This window comes from Heterodontus francisci, chromosome 6 (assembly GCF_036365525.1).
Source record: "Heterodontus francisci isolate sHetFra1 chromosome 6, sHetFra1.hap1, whole genome shotgun sequence".
Taxonomy (NCBI): Eukaryota; Metazoa; Chordata; class Chondrichthyes; order Heterodontiformes; family Heterodontidae; genus Heterodontus; species Heterodontus francisci.
Genome location: NC_090376.1, coordinates 56,885,264 through 56,903,107, shown reverse-complemented (window position 1 = coordinate 56,903,107; position 17,844 = coordinate 56,885,264). Strand labels below are relative to the sequence as shown.

The following is a 17,844-nucleotide window of genomic DNA, read 5'->3' as shown; positions in this document are numbered from 1 at the left end:
CCTTGATGCCAACACTTGGTCAAATGCTGCATGATGTCAAGGGCAGGCACTCTCATCTCACCACTGGAATTCAGTTCGTGTCCATGTTTGGACCAAGGCTGTAATGAGGTCTGGAGGCAAGTGGTCCTCGCAGAATGCAAACTGAGCGGCGGTGAGCAGGTTGTTACTGAGTAAGTGCAATTTGATAGCACTGTCGACGACCCCACCCGTCGTCCTACCGCACTCCCCACCCACTTCCTGGAACTTACCTGAGATCCATTACCGGCGAGGCAGGCAGTCAAAATTGATCCACTGGCAATGAGCAAGCTGCCTCTGCAGGTGGGGCAACTTTAACCCTCAGAAATGGATGGATTTGGGTTGGTTGGGAGGTTAACATTTTTTAATCACAAAGCCAAACCCAACCTGCTTTGAATCCACCCACATCCAGGTCTAATGGAGGCGAGTGGCTTATTTAAGTATTTAAGGAGGATGCATGTCTCAGATTTTACCTGACTTCCAGCTTTGATGCTAGCCGGCTGGGTTTCCCTGCCCTCGGGAAATCTGGCAGACAAAAGGAGGTGAGGACTGCTGCACGGAACAGCTAAATGCTTTTCCAGCATTGTTTGTGTACCAGCAGAAGCAAGATTGCTTCCTCCTGGACCATCAAGCTAACCTATTTCTCCCACCCTCCCATGATCAGACTCCACCTCCATGATTGGCAGCCTCCATCCCTGCAATCAGACCCCCATATGATCAGACTCCACTGCAATGAGTGACACTTCCAATATCCCCATCTCTGACCCCGGTCTCTCTCTAACCCCTCGCGATCTCCCCGCTACCGTCCAAGACAAGCTCCCACCTCACTTCTCACAATCTCTACACCAGCATCAGGACACCTCTGGACTCATTCCCGGGCTGTAACCTCTTCCACAACTTTCCCCGCCTGGCAAAGAGCCAAGTCTGCCAATCAGGCTGCTTTCCATGCGGGGATCCTGTTGGAAAAAAAACACGCATGGCATGGAGTTAAAACACCACAGTGTTCAGGGAAAACTGAACTTACTGGTTTCCTGACCAGAACCCCTCCCCCGCCACAACTTGGAAATCCCACACCAGTAAATTCAGGACCAAAGTATTCAAATGAGACTTGAGGCTAAATTTAGGGTGAGCCTCGGGTCTTCGATTATGCATAGAGGGTGGAATCTTGTGCCCTTTAAAACTAATCGAGGGGTGGGACCATTTCTGTGTCCCGACCTTGCACTGGCTGCCAGGGTGCCCACTTGGGAGATCTTCCCGGAAGTGGCCAATTAAGAGGCTGCCTCCGGGTCCACTGTCCTTACAGTTTCCTGAGGCTGCCCCACCGTCAGAGGTAGGCTAGGCACTGCAGGATGGGGACTGTGAGGGCACCTCCCTATTGAGGCACCCTCTGAAAAGGTATTCACTTTAATAAAACAAACATTGGCCACAGCTGCCAGGCCACGCCTCCACAGGATGGCCAGCAGCCGCAGCTATGGCCTGTTAATAGCTGTGGCTCTGATTGGGGGTGCTGAACTGAAGAAGGTCTCGCATTCCACCTCCAGGCTTAGCCTTCCATGGGGGTCTGTCGTGGTGTTCCCATTCAACCCACAAATAGGTGGTTAGTTATTCAAATTGGCTACCCGCTGCTGCCAGGTCGGTAGCCTCTGACATTGATGACCTGCCTCCGACAAGATTGTCCAGAGGCAGGAACGTGTTGGACCACTGATCCAAAGCCAAGATTTGTGAATTCCCTCCTGGTCCCACCTTCAAGCCTGCCTCCACAGGACATGGAAGATTCTGCCCAGAAAATGCCGCAATTGGTTAAGTGCCCAAAAATGAACCATAGTAGCCAATTGTATTTCAGCAAATATTTAAAGAATTGTGATTCCAAATAAGGAAGAAATGCAACAATTACTTTAATTATTTTTCAAATTTTGTTGAAAGAAACCAATCAAATAATGCAAGTTTGAGCAAGAAAACTGGAAAATATTTAACAATTAATGGTCAAAATATCTTTAAAAATTCTTTTTTTTTTGCGAAAAGAGAAAAATTAAACACTGATTTTCACGATGATAGTGCTGGTGTATATTTTCAACAAGGCATTTAAAGGTTGATGCATTGACTGCCTAGTTGTCATTGACATAATAATTTTCATTTACAGTCTAGTTGTACATATTCTTACAGCAATTTAACACACCAGGTCAGTAGCAGACACAAGCTTGAGCCTGATTTTAAATCTGTGTAAATGAATGGGTTTTGAGTAAGTTAAAAATCGGGCCCAAGTTGGGGAGGCAGGGGTGGGTTTTAACCTAAAAAAAAAGGTGGATTTGGGTTGTGGGGGCGGTGGGGGGGGTTAAAGTCTGAGAAATCTGTTTCCTGACCCAAATCCGCATGGAAGTCACCCATTTCTGGCTTTAACTTAGGCCGGCAAGTGGGCAGGCGACCAAGCTGCTCCAAGGAGGAGGGTTGATACTTTAAGTATGATAATGAGGCTGCGAGCTTACTAGTTATTCTACATTTCGAATTTAACTGCTGTCGGCTGGGTTTCCCTGACCATCAGGAAACATGGCATCATCATCAAGGAGAGGATGGCAAACTGTCTTTACACCTTACCTCCTCGATCCAGATACCTACCTAAGGAGCCTCTCCATCAGGCACATCTATCACCACCTTCCCCACTGAGGCCTCAAATCCCACCTCGAGGACTCCAATTTCCTCCCACCACCACCAGGCCTCCAAATTACTCCCCATGAGGCTGCAGATCTTCCTCACTGCCCTCCCCCCCCCACCCCCACCACACCTCCAATCTCTGATCCCCTCTGTCCTGGGAGGTTTCTGGCCACTCCCGCCCCCCCATCACCCTTGCCAAGCCCTCGGGCTCCGTAGCTCACCTGATTAACTCCCCCCTCCGATCAACTCCTGAAAGAGTTGGGCACTCTTACTAGTCTACATTTTGTCTAAGCTCAAACCGATGGATGAACAATGATAAGATTCTTTGCCTATGCAGCCAGTTTACAGGAGAAACATTTACCTTGGAAGTTTGTGCTGTGAGTAAAGGTACCATTTTTGACATCCAACACAAGTGTTATTATGTATTGCCAATTTAAAGGAGAATTGTTGCCTTGTGTTTATTATAAAACGAAACTTGTGTATTATGTTCTTTGGTGTAATGGTGAGGACTCTGAACTTTGAATCTAGTGATCTGAGTTCAAATGTCAATAGAAAGAATTCTTGCCGCATTAACTCAATGGGCTGAATGGCATCCTTCTGTGCTGTAATGACTATTAAGGAATTTTATTGTATCAGCGTGTAAATAAATGAAATGAAATTTAAAACACTAATAACAGTTATAATTTTTTCTTAAGGACCTGTTACAGCTGTACAGCTGTTCTGATCAGCTGTTACCACAGGATAATCTCCGGAGATGAAGTGGATGGTAGGTTCTTGAGTATTGATGTAATTTACTTGAACAGGGTTATCGAATCCACTGGATGCAGGTTGATGTTGAACCTGGACTTCAGCTAAGTGTGATGGAGTTGAGTTGTAGAGAATAAATCCAACCGTAATGATCACAAATGCCAGGATATATAATGTTGAAAACTAATAAAAAGAATAAAATTTAAGGTACAATGATTCAGAAGCTTTTAAATTGTTACATATTAATTTAGTATAAGTGAAGCATAATGACTTAAACCTCTCAAATACCTCAAATTATGTATTTTTCAACTTAGCCATAAAGGTGGGGCTAAAGTGTGGCGAGTTGAAGAGACTTAGCAGTTGGCAGGAAAAAAGACAGAAGCGCAAGGAGAGAGCCAACTGTGTAACAGCCCCAACAACCAATTTTATCTGCAGCACCTGTGGAAGAGTCTGTCACTCTAGAATTGGCCTTTATAGCCACTCCAGGCACTGCTTCACAAACCACTGACCACCTCCAGGCGCTTACCCATTGTCTCTCGAGACAAGGAGGCCAAAGAACACAAAGATACAAAATCTGAACTTCTGTATCTGAATTCCAAGAGCTATATGCGGTGAGATTTTTCTCCACATAATGACTCACATCTAACTTAAATTCATAAATTAATATATTTGTAGTTTGCGGCATGAGATTTTTTCAGCGTATGATATTTTTAATATAATAAATGAGAATGATTAAGAGTGTAGCTATGGCGACTATTGTGCAAAGCTATCCACCCACAAATGAACACAGCTGGGAGCAGATTTTAAAATTACCTGTTAATTGTCATCTAAAAAATACAAAAGAGAATTTTAATGTTAACCTTTCATATTAGTTGACTGGTTGATGTAAAAATAGTGTATCAGGCCACAGAAGGAGGTTGATGTTAATCACAGTAGTGACTTGATTTTTTAAATTTGGTTTCCATAACTTCCTCCTACACACTGCTATTGGGAGTCACTAACCTTTGCACCATTCTGTAATTATCCAACCAAGAAAAAAGCGGTTACTGGAGACTTAGAGCAGCATTAGCTTTCAATGCTGTGCTGTGTGTTCTGTAGTTACCAATGCTATTGCCAAGCACCTTGGAACAGCTGTATGATCTTTTAACAAAAAGATTTTATGGATGAATCAAATGTATGCTTTATCCAATTATGTGGGACTGCCTAAAACAATGTTGGTACATTAAAGTTAAGTTGACTAAAGCATGCAGAATAATAACTGCAATGATGTCATATAATGATCTTGTGTATCATGTAATATTATTTAACAATAATTGAAACTTATCAAAGTTGTCAAATGAACACATAGCTAAATTTCACAGAAAAAAGATTTAAATGTCACTGATAAAGTTAACACATACTAAAGAGATTTTTCTTTGGGATTTTTGCCTCAAATTTCTTACCCTCAAGTTTTTCTCTGCTTTTACTTTCCTAGGATCTTGTATGTGATACCTCCTCAATAACTGTTAATGAGCCAACAATGGTAAACTCATGAGAGTGAACCACTGATGACACTGTTTTCTCCCCACCCCCCAACAAGATGCCTATTCTTTGTTTAGCATTTCTCCACTGCACCACAGTTGCAATCAGGAACTCAGAAGATTACAGGATGAAGTGTTCAATTGTTCCATGGCACAGCATATCTAAAATTTCTCATAATCTTGAGATTTGCTTGTTGCTTTATAAAGTGTTCCCTGGGAAAATAGAGACATTTTGTTGAAGCTTTTCGTCTTGCACTCATCAGGACAATTTGAAAGAATACCAATGTAAGGGAAGCAACAAATTTACGCTGTAATGGAAGAGAATGCTGATTGGTTCGCAAGTGGACTCTGGTAGAGGCGTTGCCATGGAGAATGCACCAGTTTATGGTGACTGGCAGTTAACTGCTAAGCTTTGTTTGAAATTTAAACCAGGCAGCTTGACTCTGATTGGTCAAGGCATTGCCCTGAGGAATGAACCAGTGAATGGCTGTCAAAAAAAAAGCTTCGACAAAATGTCTCTATTTTCAACCATGCTCAAGTTCTATACTACCAAACGACTAAATGTAATAGTCTTTTGAAGAACAGGTTGATTGGATAAATGAAAGAAGTGTGTATATGGATTTTCAAAAGACTTTCAATAAAGTGTCACACAAGAATCTTGTTATAAAACTTCAGCCCTATGGTATAAGAGGAAATGTTGGTTAACAGATAAGAAACAAATAGTTAAGGTAGGTAGATGTTGCTCAGATTAGAGAAAGGTTGGAAGTGTCAATGCAGGGCCACATTTGTTCTCAGCATATATAAATCATTTGGACTTGTCTATTGGAAATAAAACTGTGAAAGTTGCTGATGACACAAAAGTAGGAGGTTTGGGAGACTACAAGCCAAACTATAAATGACTTCAGGAAGACAGACTGGTGAGCAAAATAGTAGGGGGGTGGGGTAGGGACACAATTTAACAAGAATAATTGGGATAATATATTTTGAAAGGAACTACAAGGAATGGGAGTATACAGTCAATGGAAAGACACTGAAAGGTGTTAATGAACAGAGGCCTATGGTTCAAATCCACAATTCCATGAAAGTATGAGACAAACCTATAAAAAAGACAATAGTAATTTGGGTTTTATAAATGATGCATAGAATACAGCAATAAAACAATAATGGTAAATTTATACAACACTTTGGGTAGCCCACAAGTAGAGAATTGTGTGCAATTTTGGGCAATTATTATATAATTTTTTTTATTCGTTTATGGGTATGTGGGCATCGCTGGTTAGGCCAGCATTTATTGCCCATCCCTAATTGCCCTTGAGAAAGTGGTGTTGAGATGCCTTCTTGAACTGCTGCAGTCCTTGGGGTGTAGGTACACCCACAGTGCGGTTAGGAAGGGAGTTCCAAGATTTTGACCCAGCGACAGTGAAGGAACAGCGATATAGTTCTAAGTCAGGATGGTATGTGGCTCGGCTGGAACTTGCAGGTGGTGGTGTTCCCATGCATTTACTGCCCTTGTCCTTCTAGGTAGCAGAGGTTGCGGGTTTGGAAGATACTGTCCAAGGAGCCTTGGCAAGCTGCTGCAGTGCATCTTGCAGATGGTACACACTGCTGCCACTGTGCATCAGTGGTGGAGGGAGTGAATGTTTGTTGATGGGATGCCAATCAAGCAGGCTGCTTTGTCCTGGATGGTGTCGAGCTTCTTGAGTGTTGTTGGAGCTGCACTCATCCAGGCAAGTGGAGAGTATTCCATCACACTCCTGACTTGTGCCTTGTAGATGGTGGACAAGCTTTGGGGTGTCAGGTGGTGAGTTACTCGCTGCAGGATTCCTAGCCTCTGACCTGCTCTTGTAGCCACGGTGTTTATTTGGCTACTCCAATTCAGTTTCTGGTCAATGGTAATGCCAATGGTAATGATAATGTTGATAGTGAGGGATTCAGCAATCGTAATGCCATTGAACATCAAGGGGAGATGGTTAGATTCTCTCTTTTTGGAGATGGTCATTGCCTGGAACTTGTGTGGCGTGAATGTTACTTGCCACTTATCAGCCGAAGCCTGGATATTGTCCAGGTCTTGCTGCATTTCTACACGGACTGCTTCAGTATCTGAGGAGTCGCGAATGGTGCTGAACATTGTGCAATCATCAGTGAACATCCCCACTTCTGACCTTATGATTGAAGGAGCATCATTGATGAAGTAGCTGAAGATGGTCGGGCCTAGGACATCACCCTGAGGAACTGCTGCAGTGATGTCCTGGAGCTCAGATGATTGACCTCCAACAACCACAACCATCTTCCTTTGCGCTAGGTATGACTCCAACCAGCGGAGAGTTTTCCCCCTGATTTCCATCGACTCCAGTTTTGCAAGGGCTCCTTGATGCCATACTCGGTCAAATACTGCCTTGATGTCACGGGCAGTCGCTCTCACCTCACCTCTTGAGTTCAGCTCTTTTGTCCATGTTTGAACTGACTGTAATGAGGTCAGGAGCTGAGTGGCCCTGGCGGAACCCAAACTGAGCAGTGAGCAGGTTATTGCTAAGCAAGTGCCACTTGATAGCAATGTCAACAGCACCTTCCATCACTTTACTGATGATCAAAGCAGACTAATGGGGCGGTAACTGGCCGGGTTGAACTTGTCCTGCTTTTTGTATACAGGACATACCTGGGCAATTTTCTACATTGCTGGGTAGATGCCAGTGTTGTAGCTGTACTGGAACAGCTTGGCTAGGGGTGCGGCAAGTTCTGGAGCACAGGACTTCAGTACTATTGCTGGAATGTTGTCAGGGCCCGTAGCCTTTGCAGTATCCAGTGCCTTCAGTCGTTTCTTAATATCATGTGGAGTGAATTGAATTGGCTGAAGACTGGCATCTGTGATGCTGGGGACTTCAGGAGGAGGCTGAGATGGATCATCCACTTGGCACTTCTGGCTGAAGATTGTTGCAAATGCTTCATCTTTATCTTTTGCACTGATGTGCTGGGCTCCCCCATCATTGAGGATAGGGATATTTGTGGAGCCACCTCTTCCAGTTAGTTGTTTAATTGTCCATGGCCATTCATGACTGAATGTGGCAGGACTACAGATTTTAGATCTGCTCTGTTGGTTGTGGGATCGCTTAGCTCAGTCTATCACATGCTGCTTACGCTGTTTGGCACACAAGTAGTCCTGGGTTTTAGCTTCACCAGGTTGACACCTCATTTTGAGGTATGCCTGGTGCTGAGCCTGGCATGCCCTCCTGCACTCTTCATTGAACCAGGGTTGATCCCCCGGCTTGATGGTAATGGTAGAGTGGGGGATATGCCGGGCCATGAGGTTACAGATTGTGGTTGAGTACTCTTCTGCTGCTGCTGATGGCCCACAGCGCCTCAAACTGCCCATTTTTGCATTGCTAGATCTATTTGAAATCTATGCCATTTAGCACGGTGGTAGTGCTGCACAACACGATGGAGGGTATCCTCAATGTGAAGATGGGACTTTGTCTCCACAAGGACTGTGCAGTGATCACTCCTACTAACACAGTCATGGACAGATGCATCTGCGGCAGGCAGATTGGTGAGGACAAGGTAAAGTATGTTTTTCCCTTTTGTTGGTTCCCTCACCACCTGCCGCAGACCCAGTCTCGTAGCTATGTCCTTTAGGACTCAGCCAGCTCGGTCAGTAGTGGTGCTACCGAGCCACTCTTGATGATAGACATTGAAGTCCCCTACTCAGAGTACAGTTTAAAATTATTAATGAGTGAGGACAGATGTTAGCAGAGATTTTCCACACAAAGAAATGTTAGAACATCGATACTTTGGCAGAGGGAGTGGTTGAGGCAAAGATCATTGTATTCTTTCAGGAAAATTTGATAAATATGCATAGCAGGGAAGAAACAGGGCTATGGGGAGAGTTCAGGGCAATTCATCAGAGACAACAGGTGAGGTGGACTGTTTGGGCAGAATTTTACTCACCCTTTGGAAACAGAAATGGAATCTGGGTGGGATGGGGTTAGTAAGATGACATGGGGCTGCGCTGGGCCAACTTCCTGATGTCTTCCTGCTGTCGACCAATTTTACCAGAAGTGGGCGGCAGGATGCATCAGTGGCTGACAGATCAGCAGCGGGCAGGTAATTAAGTATATTAAACAGCCAATTGCCAGGAATTTTCCTACCTTTTTCTGATTTTACCAATGCTGCACGGGATGCATGGAAGTTTACAGGCTCCCCTACTCAAACAAGGCAAGATCTCAGCGGCATCTGAGTTGGGCAGGGAACTGGCAACTGTACTGTGAAGCTGTCTGCAGGCCGTGTGTTGAAGAAGCAAATCTATCAAGTTTGGAGGCACTGTAGAGGGTGGGGCCAAGGTGATGTGCTGCTAGTAGAAAGGACAATCCCAAGTCCACAGCAGCCACTGGAGGCAGGACAAGGTTCTTGAGAGGTTCATCGCATAGGAGACCTCATCTGGTTCTGAGATCAATGCTTTCAGATTCTGACTCCTCCAGTGAGGAGGAGAGTGGCACAGAGATGGGGATGCAGCCACATAGAGCAGCCATAGAGCAGCCGGAGAGCTCCAGCTATCTGAGCAAGCCATTGGATGTTGACAAGGACGGTGCATGAGGGCAAGGCGCTATCCAGCTCAAAGCGTGTACCATCAGAGGCTCAGCATCATCAAAATGTCTGAGCACCAGAGTCTACAAAGACTGCGTCTCTCCGGGTAGGTGATGGTGGAGCTGTGCAGTATGTTGGAGCAGGAGTTGATGCCACTGGGAATTGGCAGGCACCCAATGCCTGTAGCCTTAAAGGCGATGTTGGCACTCAAATGTTTTGCCTGTGGCCCATTCCAGGGATCGTCTGAAGATCTATATGGCACCTCTCAGCCAGCGGCCCATCACTGCATAAATGAGGTCATGCATACAATGTATTGTCGGGCTGGCCAGTATATCAAGTTCACAACTGATCAGGCCAGTCAGGTTAAGAGAGCAGTTGGCTTTGGGACCATGGCTGGATTTCCCCAGGTATGGGGGTCATTGACTGTACTCATGTGGCCATGAAGGCTCCCTCAGTGCAGCTAGATGCCTTTGTAAACTGGAAGGTGTTCCACTCCCTCAATGTTCACATCATCTGTGACCAACCAGTACTAGATCATTCAGGGGAGTGTGAGGTTTCCAGGAAGCCACCATAACTCTTATATTCTTAGACAGTCCCAATAGCCTCAGAAATTACCTCAGGGTTGAACTCAAGAACAAAAAAGGGGCAATCACATTACTGGGAATGTATTAAAAAAAAACAGTCAGAGGCTGATAGAAGAGCAAATATGTAGGCAAATCTCTGAGAAGTGCAAAAACAACAGGGCAGAAATAGTGGGAGATTACCACTACACTAATAATTGGGATAGAATTAGTGTGAAAGGCATAGAGGAACTGAATTCTTAAAATGCATTCAGGAGAACTTTTTTAGCTAGTACATTGCAAACCGAGCAAGGAGTCTGAGTTTTAGTGAATGAAGCTGGGCAGATAGAAGGGGTCTCAATTGGGGAGCACTTTGCTGGAAGCAATAATAGTTCAGTTAGATTTAGGGTAGTTATGGAGAAGGACAAAGATAGACCAGGAATAAAAGTTCTCAATTGGGGAAAAGCTAATTTTACTAAGCTGAGATGTGATTCAGCTAAAGCGGATTGGAAACAGTGAGTGAGAGGTGCCAGATAGTGGGAGGCATTCAATGAAGAGATAGTGAGGGTTCAGATCAAGTATGTTCCCTTAAAGAAAATGGGTGGGGCTAACAAATCCAGAGCCCCCTGGATGTCAAGGAGCTTAGAGGAGAGGATAAAGAAAAAAAGGGAAGCTTATGACAGATACCGAGGGCTCAATACTATAGAAAACCTAGAGGAGCATAAAAAGTGTAGGAGTGAAATTAAAAAGGAAATTAGGAAATCAAAGAGAGGGCATGAAAAATATTGGCAAGTAAGATCAAGGAAAACCCAAAGATTGTTTTATAAATACATAAACAACAAGAGGATAACTAGAGGAAGACTAGGGACCATAGGGGTAACCTGTGTGTGGAGGTGGAGGACGTTGGAATGGTTTTTAATGAATATTTTATGTCTGTTTTCACAAAAGGGAGGGATGATGCAGACATTGCAATCAGGGAGGAGGAATGTGAAATATTAGATGAAATTAACATAGTGAAAGAGGAGGTATTAAGAGGTTTGACATCTATGAATGTGGATAAACCCCGAGGCCCAGACCGTAATGTTTCCTAGATAGTTAAGGGAAACAAGAGAAGAAATAGATGAGGCTCTGACAATCATTTTCCAATCCTCCGTGGCTACAGGTGTGGTGCCAGAGGACTAGAGGATTGCTAACCTTGTACCATTGTTTAAAAAGGGAGAAAGGAATAGACCAAGTAATTACAGGCCAGTCAGCCTGTGCTGGTGGGAAAATTATTGGAAAAAATTCTGAGGGACAGGATAAATCTTCTTTAGAAAGACACGTATTAATCAAAGACAGACAGGCAGCATGGATTTGTTAGGAGGAGGTCTTGTCTGAGTAACATGATTGAATTTTTTGAGGAGGTAACAAGGAGGATCAATGAAGGTAGTGCATTTGATGTAGTCTACATGGATTTTAGCAAGGCATTTGATATGGTCCCACATGGGAGACTGGTCACGAAAGTAAAAGCCCATGGGATCCGAGGCAAAGTGGCAAATTGTGTCCAAAATTGACTCAGAGGCAGGAAGCAAAGGGCAATGGTTAATGGGTGTTTTTGTGACTGGAAGGCTGTTTCCATTGGGATTCCACAGGGTTCAGGAGTAGGTCCCTTGCTTTTTGTGGTCTATATCAGTGATTTGGACTTAAATGTAGGGGATACGATTAAGAAGCTTGCAGACGATATAAAAGTTGGCCGTGCAGTTGATAATGAAGGAAGACTGCAGGAAGATAACAATGGACTAGTCAGATAGGGGCAACAGCGGCAAACGGAGTTCAATCTGGAGAAGTGTGACATAATGCATTTGGAGAAGGCTAACAAGGCAAGGTAATACATAATAAATGGTAGGATACTGAGAAGTATAGAGGAACAAGGGACCTTGCTGTGCTTGTCCACAGATCCCTGAAGGTGGCTGGACAAGTAGATAAGGTGGTCAAGAAGACATACAGGATACTTGCCTTTATTAGCTGAGGCATAGAATATAAGAGCTAGGAGGTTATGCTAGAACTGTATAAAACACTAGTTAGGCCACAGCTGAGGTATTGCATGCAGTTCTGGTCACCGCACTATTGGAAAGATGTGATTGCACTAGAGACGGTATGAAAGAGATTTATGACAATGTTGCCTGGACTGGAGAATTTTAGTTATGAGGAATGATTGGATAGGCTAGGGCTGGTTTCTTTGGAATAGAGGAGGCTGAGGGGAGACCTAATTTAAGTGTATAAAATTATGAGGGATCTAGATAGAGTAGATAGGAAGGCTCTATTCCCCTTGGTTGAGGAGTCCATAACCAGAGGGCATAGATTAAGGTAAGAGGTTTAGAGGGGATTCAAATGGAAATTCTTCCACCAAGAGCTTGGTGGGGATTTGGAACTCAGTGCTTGAAAGGGTAATAAAGGTAGAAACCTTCACAACATTTACAAAGTACTTAGATATACACTTGAAGTGCTGTAATTTATGGAAAAAGGGAGTGGGATTAGACGAGATGGCTACTTGTCAGCCAGCATGGAGACGATGGGCTGAATGGCCTCCTGCTGTGCTGTAAATTTCTATGAAACTTTCTATGAAGCTCCTCAGGCCATCCGAACACCTTTGTGGCTGGATCTTGGGGGACAAGGGGTTTCCACCAAAGTCATGGCTTCTGACCCCTGTACACAATCCCAACGCACAGGCAGAGAACACAAACAACCACTGCCATCTGACGACAAGGGCCACCATTGAGCAAGCCATTGGCCTTTTGAAGATGAGGTTTATAGGCCTTGATAAATTTGGGGGAGACCTGCAATACACATCCTCATTTTCGTCTGCTGCACATTGCACAACCTGGCGCTCGAGAAGGGAGTAGCGCCGGAGCCAGAGGAAGACACTGAGCGAACCACATCCTCAGAGGAGGAGGATAAGTATGAGGCAACTCAACAGGTGACAGCCAATGAAGATGGCATCACGGGGCCCAGCTCACAGGACAGTGACATGTATGGCAGGGAGATTCGCGACTCTCTGATCAGCAGAGGCATCATGTGAGGACAAGTGCAAACGGCCACTGAATCAAGAACTCTCCCAGAGGCGGCCCTGCTGATCTTTCACTGGAGACCCTTAGCATCTCTTTGTACCTGTCAACACTACATGCCAAGGCCTTTTGTCAGCACAGGTCTTTGTGAGACCCTCACGTTTACATACCATCAAAGAAGAACAAAGAACAAAGAACAGTACAGCACAGGAACAGGCCATTCGGCCCTCCAAGCCTGCGCCGATCTTGATGCCTGCCGAAACTAACACCTTCTGCACTTCCCGAGCCCATATCCCTCTATTCCCTTCCTATTCATATATTTGTCAAGATGTCTCTTAAACGTCGCTATCGTATCTGCTTCCACCACCTCCCCTGGCAGCAAGTTCCAGGCACTCACCACCCTCTGTGTAAAAAACTTGCCTCGCACATCCCCTCTAAACTTTGCCCCTCGCACCTTAAACCTATGTCCCCTTGTAACTCACTCTTCCACCCTGGGAAAAAGCTTCTGACTATCCACTCTGTCCATGCCGCTCATAACTTTGTAAACCTCTATCATGTCGCCCCTCCACCTCCGTCGTTCCAGTGAAAACAATCAGAGTTTATCCAACCTCTCCTCATAGCTAATGCCCTCCAGACCAGGCAACATCCTGGTAAACCTCTTCTGTACTCTCTCCAAAGCCACCACGTCCTTCTGGCAGTGTGGTGACCAGAATTGCACGCAATATTCTAAGTGTGGCCGAACTAAGGTTCTGTACAGCTGCAGCATGACTTGCCAATTTTTATACTCTATGCCCCGACCGATGAAGGCAAGTATGCCGTATGCCTTCTTGACTGCCTTATCCACCTGCGTTGCCACTTTCAATGATCTGTGGACCTGTACGCCCAGATCTCTCTGCCTGTCAATACTCCTAAGGGTTCTGCCATTTACTGTATACCTCCCACCTGCATTAGACCTTCCAAAATGCATTATCTCACATTTGTCCGGATTAAACTCCATCTGTCATTTCTCCGCCCAAGTCTCCAACTGATCTATTTCCTGCTGTATCCTCTGACAATCCTCATCATTATCCGCAACTCCACCAACCTTTGTGTCGTCCGCAAGCTTACTAATCAGACCAACTACATTTTCCTCCAAATCATTTATATATACTACAAACAGCAAAGGTCCCAGCACTGATCCCTGTGGAACATCACTAGTCACATCCCTCCATTCAGAAAAACACCCATCCACTGATACCCTCTGTCTTCTATGACCGAGCCAGTTCTGTATCCATCTTGCCAGCTCACCTCTGATCCCGTGTGACTTCACCTTTTGTACCAGTCTGCCATGCGGTACCTTGTCAAAGGCTTTACTAAAGTCCATATAGAAAACATCCACTGCCCTTCCTTCATCAATCATCTTCGTCACTTCCTCAAAAAACTCAATCAAATTAGTAAGATACGACCTCCCCTTCACAAAACCATGCTGTCTCTCGCTAATAAGTTCGTTTGTTTCCAAATGGGAGTAAATCCTGTCCCGAATAATCTTCTCTAATAGTTTCCCTACCACTGACGTAAGGCTCACCGGCCTATCATTTCCTGGATTATCCTTGCCACACTTCTTAAACAAAGGAACAACATTGGCTATTCTCCAGTCCTCTGGGACCTCACCTGTAGCCAATGAGGATGCAAAGATTTCTGTCAAGGCCCCAGCAATTTCTTCCCTTGCCTCCCTCAGTATTCTAAGGTAGATCCCATCAGGCCCTGGGGACCTATCTACCTTACTGCTTTGCAAGACACCCAACACCTCTTCCTTTTTGATAACGAGTTGACTGAGACTATCTGCACTCCCTTCCCTAGGCTCATCATCCACCAAGTCCTTCTCTTTGGTGAATACTGATGCAAAGTACTCATTTAGCACCTCGCCCATTTCCTCTGGCTCCACACATAGATTCCCATCTCTGTCCTTGAGTGGGCCAACCCTTTCCCTGGTTACCCTCTTGCTCTTTATATATGTATAAAAAGCCTTGGGATTTTCCTTAATCCTGTTTGCCAATGACTTTTCATGACCCCTTTTAGCCCTCCTAACTCCTTGCTTAAGTTCCTTCCTACTGTCTTTACATTCCTCAAGTGCTTCATCTGTTCCTAGCCTTCCAGCCCTTACAAATGCTTCCTTTTTCTTTCTGACTAGGCTCACAATATCCCGTGTTAGCCAAGCTTCCCGAAACTTGCCAAACTTGTCTTTCTTCCTCACAGGAACATGCTGGTCCTGGATTCTAATCAACTGACACATGTCAGATGTTGATTTACCCTCAAACAGCCACCCCCAATCTAAATTCTTCAGTTCCTGCCTAATATTGTTATAATTCGCCTTCCCCCAATTTAGCACCTTCACCCAAGGATTACTCTTATCCTTATCCACAAGTACCTTAAAACTTATGGAATTATGGTCACTGTTCCCGAAATGCTCCCCTACTGAAACTTCAACCACCTGGCCGGGCTCATTCCCCAATACCAGGTCCAGAATGGCCCCATCCCTAGTTGGACTATCTACATACTGTTTCAAGAAGCCCCCTTGGATGCTCCTCACAAATTCTGCCCCATCCAAGCCCCTAGCACTAAGTGAGTCCCAGTCAATATAGGGGAAGTTAAAATCACCCACCACCACAACCCTGTTACCTTGACATCTTTCCAAAATCTGTCTACATATCTGCTCCTCTATCTCCCGCTGGCTGCTGGGAGGCCTGTAGTAAACCCCCAACATCGTGACTGCACCCTTCCTATTCCTGAGCTCCACCCATATTGCCTCGCTGCATGACCCCTCTGAGGTGTCCTCCCGCAGTACAGCTGTGATATTCTCCTTAACCAGTAATGCAACTCCCCCACCCCTTTTACATCCCCCTCTATCCTGCCTGAAGCTTCTAAAGCCTGGAACATTTAGCTGCCAATCCTGCCCTTCCCTCAACCAAGTCTCTGTAATAGCAACAACATCATATTTCCAAGTACTAATCCAAGCTCTAAGTTCATCTGCCTTACCTGTTATACTTCTCGCATTGAAACAAATGCACTTCAGACCACCAGTCCTGCTGTGCTCAGCAACATCTCCCTGCCTGCTCTTCCTCTTAGTCCTACTGGCTTTATTTACTATGTCCTCCTCATTTATTTCACTAGCTGTCCTACTGCTCTGGTTCCCTCCATCCATTTGATTTCATATCTGGACACTCAACTGTTGCATGAAAATAAAAATGCAAGTCATTATAAATTGCATGTCAAGACCTTCAACTCTCATTTAACATTAAATACTTCTGCAGTTAACAAATTATTGCCCAGTGAAACCCTAAGTGCTAGTCCATGCATTTGCACACTTGCTCATAGTCACTTCTATGGGGTACTCCCCTGCGCCTGGAGTTGATGTGGAGCAAGGCTGTTGCCTTTCTTGTTCCAGTGCATTAGCTGGCGGTGGCCTGTGTCCTCGGAGTGCCTGAGCCCTGCTGGGGCCCAGTACATTTAGGGCCACCTCAGTCATCAGACCAGCAAGCAGTATTGGTGTCACCGTCGAAGGGGCCAAGGATCTGCCTTCAGCTGTGGAAGTGTCTTGAGAGGAGTCCCCATTGCCTGGACCTTGGCCCTTCCCTATCCTTTCAGGCCCCTTCTGTACTCGCCTGGAATGGTTGAGCTCCTGACAACGGGGAGATGCGTGGCTGGCCCACATCACCCACCAATCACTCCATAGACCTCATAGATGAAAGCATGGAGGGCTGTGCGGACCCCCTGCATCCATTCAGTGCTATGCTCCATGTGCCTCTGCATGAGGGTCACCATTCTCTCAAAGGAGGACGCCATGCGTTCACATGCCAGAGATATGGAACCACTCATGGCACAGATGGACACCTCCATCATTTGCGCATGGGAATTCACCGCCTCTGGAAACTCTGATGGATCCTGATACATTTGATGCAGCAGCTGTATCCTCTGCTGCTTTGCTGATGACACCCAAGGTTCGCCATCTGCATGGAGCTGAGCATCGCTGGGCGTCTCCTCACTCCTCCGAGGGGAAGTGGCCACAGCTGTCACTGTCTCTGTTACCTCCTCCTGCAAGTCTGTGCAGTGCTCACCAGATGGTGCCACCTGCTGTACTCATGCAACAAAGCCCATCAATGTGAATGTATCTGCGCTAATGGAGGGTGTGCTGGAATAAGGTGATGTTGTATGTTCAGATGGGGTTGCACCCTGTGAACTTTCCAGTGTAGCCCTAGTCTTTCCTCATCTGCTGCTGTACGTGCTGGAGAGACATGAGGGAATGAGGACGCAACCATCGCTTTACTCACTCTCCATAGCTTCCACACCTGTCTCACCCTCAGCGACAGGCTGCCCTGCCATGACCATTCAATCTCCATGGCCTCCTCCTCCATTGATGTCACGAGGGCAATGAAAGGCATTCCACCTCTGGTTTGTTGATGCTCCCTGGCATTCTGAGCATGTTTCTCCTGCATAGACATAGGCAGTGTCATTTTTGTCTCATGTTGCATCTGTGCTTGCCACTCTGAGGCATTGTAAACATGCAGCACCATGGGATGGCATGGTGAGGTGGCCATTCAGCTATCTCAATGTCGCATTCGCCCATCAGTGACCATGGGGTTTGGGTGCGTGTGAACTGGATGCCTCAATGTGCACATTGATGCTTGCTGTTGCTCTAGGCATGGGTCTACCACTTGGCCTCACATTACATGGGGGCCTTTCAATTCATGCTGG

At 45.5% G+C, this 17,844-nt stretch overlaps 1 protein-coding gene across 1 annotated transcript in view; it reads right to left on the bottom strand.

Moving 5' to 3' along the window:
* Positions 1-1,893: 1,893 nt before the first annotated feature.
* Positions 1,894-17,844, bottom strand: part of LOC137370967 (solute carrier family 35 member F2-like) — a 94,117-nt gene continuing 78,166 nt past the window's right edge. Inside the window, exon 8 of the mRNA XM_068032858.1 lies at positions 1,894-3,594. Within this exon, the coding sequence (XP_067888959.1) occupies positions 3,355-3,594 (240 nt within the window). The 3' untranslated portion in view covers positions 1,894-3,354. The remainder of the gene's footprint in view (positions 3,595-17,844) is intronic.